Genomic DNA, 3,949 nt, shown 5'->3' with positions numbered 1-3,949 from the left:
AGGTAAGTTTAATTCAGAAAATAAAAAAGGTTGAGAATGGGGGAATCATGTCTCCGCCAATCATTTATCTAACATGTACACCTTAATAAAAATGTCTATGTTATTTTTCATTAAGGGTATATTTGTAAATTAGTCACTATTGAACTTACTTGTTCGTTTTTATCAGTTTCCGATTTGATGATATCTTTAGCTCGTTTGAATCGGATATGAGGATTTCATTATCAAGATTCTTTTCTTTGTATAACTCGTTAGCAATTATACGTATTTTTTCCATTAATCGTGTACTTTCACATCTGTATTTCAGTTTTGTTCTTCATATTCAGTTTCCGATTTGATCACGTATGTATATCGTTTGAATGGAATATATGTAGTTCATTATCAAGATTATTGCTTTATATAATTTGTTAGGAATTACGCGTATTATTTTCGTGTTTGTTGAAGTTTCGAATATGTATTGGAGTTGTTTCATCGGATTTCTTTATTTCAAATCGGAGGTGATTTAATTTTCAATCGTATATATCGTTGTAGTTTTTTGCTCTGAACTGAGAGAGATTGCTTAATTGCATCATCTGATCGAGCTGATTTAAGTTTCTTTCAGATATTTTGTAGGTTGAGGTGAGATATATTCGAAATTAACCACTTTTTTATTATTTACGACTTTTTTGTGAGATATATTCGATATTAAGATTGTTTTTGTTTATTTATACAGATCATTTGGTCTATTATGTCAAATTCTAGTGTTATTGATGGTGATTTGTATTCTTCTATGTGTGAGAGTGAAGAAGAAGATGTTGAGAACACATTTTTTGAAGGTATCAGTTATTGAATTATTTTGTTGTTTTTATTTTTGTTGATTATCATTTATTGACATATGAATATGTTAATATGAATAAATTGTTGTCTTATTCATATATGAATAAACCTGTGATAATTGTAATTTCGAATTTATTATTATTTTCTTTTTATTCATATATGAATAAGTTATGTTTATTTTATATATTTTGAATCCTCATGAATTTTATGTATTCATATATGAATGTTTTATTAATCCATTAATAAACAATGTTTTTTTGTTTTATTCATATGAATTTCATGTATTCATATATGATTGTTTTATTCATATATGATTGTTTTATTCATGCATTATTAGATTGATTTATATTTATAATTTTTTAGGTGGTGAATCTTCAAGTTCAGTAGATGATGCGTAAATATTGTGGTGATATAATTAGAGAACATGTATATAAGCCAGATGTACCTGTTCAACTTATTCCATTTAAAGGATTAATCTTCAAATCATTAAAGTTGGCCATCAAAATGTATTCTGAGTATGCTGAAATTGGTGGTTTTGATGTGAGACTGAGCACGCAGTCAAGGTTTGATAACAAGATTATAAAGAAGAAACATGTTATATGTAATCGTGGTGGAAAACGGAAAGAGAAATCTTGTGACACATTGGGTACAAATGGTGTTAGGAGGAAACAAAATTCAAATTCAAGAGTTATTGGTTGTCAAGAAAAGATTATATTTGAATTTGTGTATGGAACTCCAGATTATAAAGTTTTTCAGTTTGATGAACTTCACAACCATCCACTTGAGAAGAGAAGTGATTTAAAAAAGCGAGGCAGATGTCATATTCAGAAAAAGAGTTTATAGTGCGTGCTTCCACATCAAAAATAGACCCAACTATGGCTCACAAGTTGATGGCAAGTCTGAGAGGTGGGTATGAGTTTGTAAAGCCCAAAGTAGTTGACTATAAAAATTTAAGGAGAGATATCAACAGGGTTCTATGTTATAAAGATGCCCAAATGATAGTAAACACAATGAATGACTGTCGAGCTCACTATCCAAATTACTCATTTGAGTTTAATTGTCAAGATGATGTTTTGGACAGTATGTTTTGGGCTGATGAAATGGAGAAGGCATATTATGCTGAATTTGGTGATGTTATCTCGTTTGATGCGACTTTCCGATCAAAAAAGTAAGTTATTCTATCTACTTTTTTTATTGTTTATTCATATATGAGTATTTTAACTTTTATGTTTAATATTCAGTTTTTATTGTTGAAATTATTCTAATAATATAGTGTAACTGTATTCATACATAAATATTTTTATATTTACTTATGAATACATCAAAAATTGACTTTAATGAACACTTTCTTTTTTGTGTGTGTTAGGTATCGAATGGTTTTTGTTCCATTTACTGCTATTGACCATCATAAAAAATCAGTTAATATTGGAGCGGGTTTGCTAAGCAATGAAAGCATTGAGTCCTACTCTTGGTTGCTTAAAGCGTTTCTTAAAACTCATGGGAAAGGACTAACACTTGTTTTAACCGATCAAGATGCTGTAATAAAACAAGCTATTGAGATTGTTTTTCCTAATTCAAAGCATCGATTATGTATGTGGCATATAATGAAGAAGTTGAAAAACAAGGTATTATGTTAATATATTTCAAATATGTATGATAGTATTTAGTTACTCATAGATGAATATAGTAATTTTTTCAAATATTAGTTTATTCATTTATGAATATTTGTTGATATTTTACTTATTCATATTTATTTATTTATGAATAAATATAGAAGTTTATATTATTTTTGTTTTAATACAGATATCAGATGATTTACTTACGAACACAGACTTTAGAAAAAGATTATCGAAGCTTGTTTGGGACATTAATATGAAACCTGATGTATTTGAGGTGAAATGGGGTTTGCTTATGAAGGAATTCAATCTGGAAGACACGAGATGGTTTAAAGACATGTTTACAAAATGTGATTCATGGATACCTGGATATTTTAATGATATTGCAATGTGTGGGTTGATGAAGACTACATCGAGGTCAGAGAGTATGAATTCATTCTTTAATACGTACTCAGAAAGTGGTAATTTACTTTTGAATTTCATGATGAATTACGACACTGCCATTCAGAAGCAAAGGAATACTCAACGAGAGCTTGATAAAGCATCAAAGAAAGCATCATATAAAATGCAAACACCTCGAGAAATAGAACTACAAGCATCGAAAGTTTATTCAAGTACATTACTTTTTGAGGTGCAAAAGGAAATATATAAAGCAAGTTTTTTCTGTACATACTCGTATGTTGGTATTGAAGATGGGTGGGAAGTTTACATTGTGCAACACAACAACACTAAAAGCGAATTTAGAAATGAATTTAAGGTAATTTAATAGTTTTTTTTTTGAAAAATGTAATGTTTATATATGAATATGATAATATTCATATATGAATATGAGAATATTCATATAAATGAATATTCTTATCATTTTAAAATTAGAACATTTTCATATATGAATATTTATATATTATTATTCATATATGAATATGTATTATTGTATATGATTAGAATGTAATATTCATATATGAATACTTATATATGATTGTTGGTATATGAGTATTCATATATGAATGTAAATGTGTAATTTTTTTTAAAAAAAATTGTGTTTTCATTTTTTTTATTATGTTTTTGTATCAGGTTGAAATAAAAGCTGAAGAGAAAGAAATAAATTGCAGTTCTGAACATTTCAACAGTATGGGTGTTTTATGCAAACATGCTTTTACAATAATGATGAGATGTGGTGTGAAAGAAATTCTTGAAAGGTACATTATGAAAAGATGGAGAAAGGATGTGATATCAAGAAATTATCATTTTAGTTCTCTTCCATCCGATTCAGGGGATTGTGAGAATGTGAAGCTAGTCAATGATTCATATTATAATTTTTGAATCATGTTTGGATATTGTAAGAGATGACAAAAAGTGGATTGAAAAGCAAGACGGATGGTGAAATCGTATGCAAGCTTATGGGTGTTTCTATTCCTATTCCAAAAGAGATTAATATCCATGTTCCTCAAGTTCAAAGCAATAAAGGTTCTGGAATCAAGAAAAGAATTCCAAGTGCAGGTGAAGTAGAATATGAAAATTCT

The 3,949-nt window shown here is 28.2% G+C and overlaps 1 protein-coding gene across 1 annotated transcript; it reads left to right on the top strand.

Annotated features, from left to right (window-relative positions):
- Window positions 1-1,317: 1,317 nt before the first annotated feature.
- LOC145130457 (protein FAR1-RELATED SEQUENCE 5-like) lies at window positions 1,318-3,749 on the top strand. The gene is made up of 5 exons (XM_079065255.1): window positions 1,318-1,655; window positions 1,895-1,981; window positions 2,180-2,438; window positions 2,617-3,186; window positions 3,501-3,749. Exons 1-5 carry the CDS (start codon window positions 1,318-1,320, stop codon window positions 3,747-3,749), a joined length of 1,503 nt encoding a protein of 500 aa, XP_078921381.1.
- The last annotated feature ends 200 nt before the right edge of the window (window positions 3,750-3,949 follow it).

This window comes from Lactuca virosa, chromosome 8 (assembly GCF_052849685.1).
Source record: "Lactuca virosa cultivar CGN04683 chromosome 8, Lactuca_virosa_CGN04683_v6, whole genome shotgun sequence".
Taxonomy (NCBI): Eukaryota; Viridiplantae; Streptophyta; class Magnoliopsida; order Asterales; family Asteraceae; genus Lactuca; species Lactuca virosa.
This window is presented reverse-complemented; position numbering and strand designations above follow the sequence as displayed.

What these genes read in the sequence shown, in the direction of transcription:
- LOC145130457 (XM_079065255.1), top strand. Translation starts at nt 1,318, where the DNA reads ATGTATTCTGAGTATGCTGAAATTGGTGGTTTTGATGTGAGACTGAGC. An exon ending in ATTCAGAAAAAGAGTTTATA is followed by an intron (nt 1,656 to 1,894) that starts GTGCGTGCTTCC and finishes TGTTTTGGACAG; the next exon opens with TATGTTTTGGGCTGATGAAA. An exon ending in AATTTAGAAATGAATTTAAG is followed by an intron (nt 3,187 to 3,500) that starts GTAATTTAATAG and finishes TTTTTGTATCAG; the next exon opens with GTTGAAATAAAAGCTGAAGA.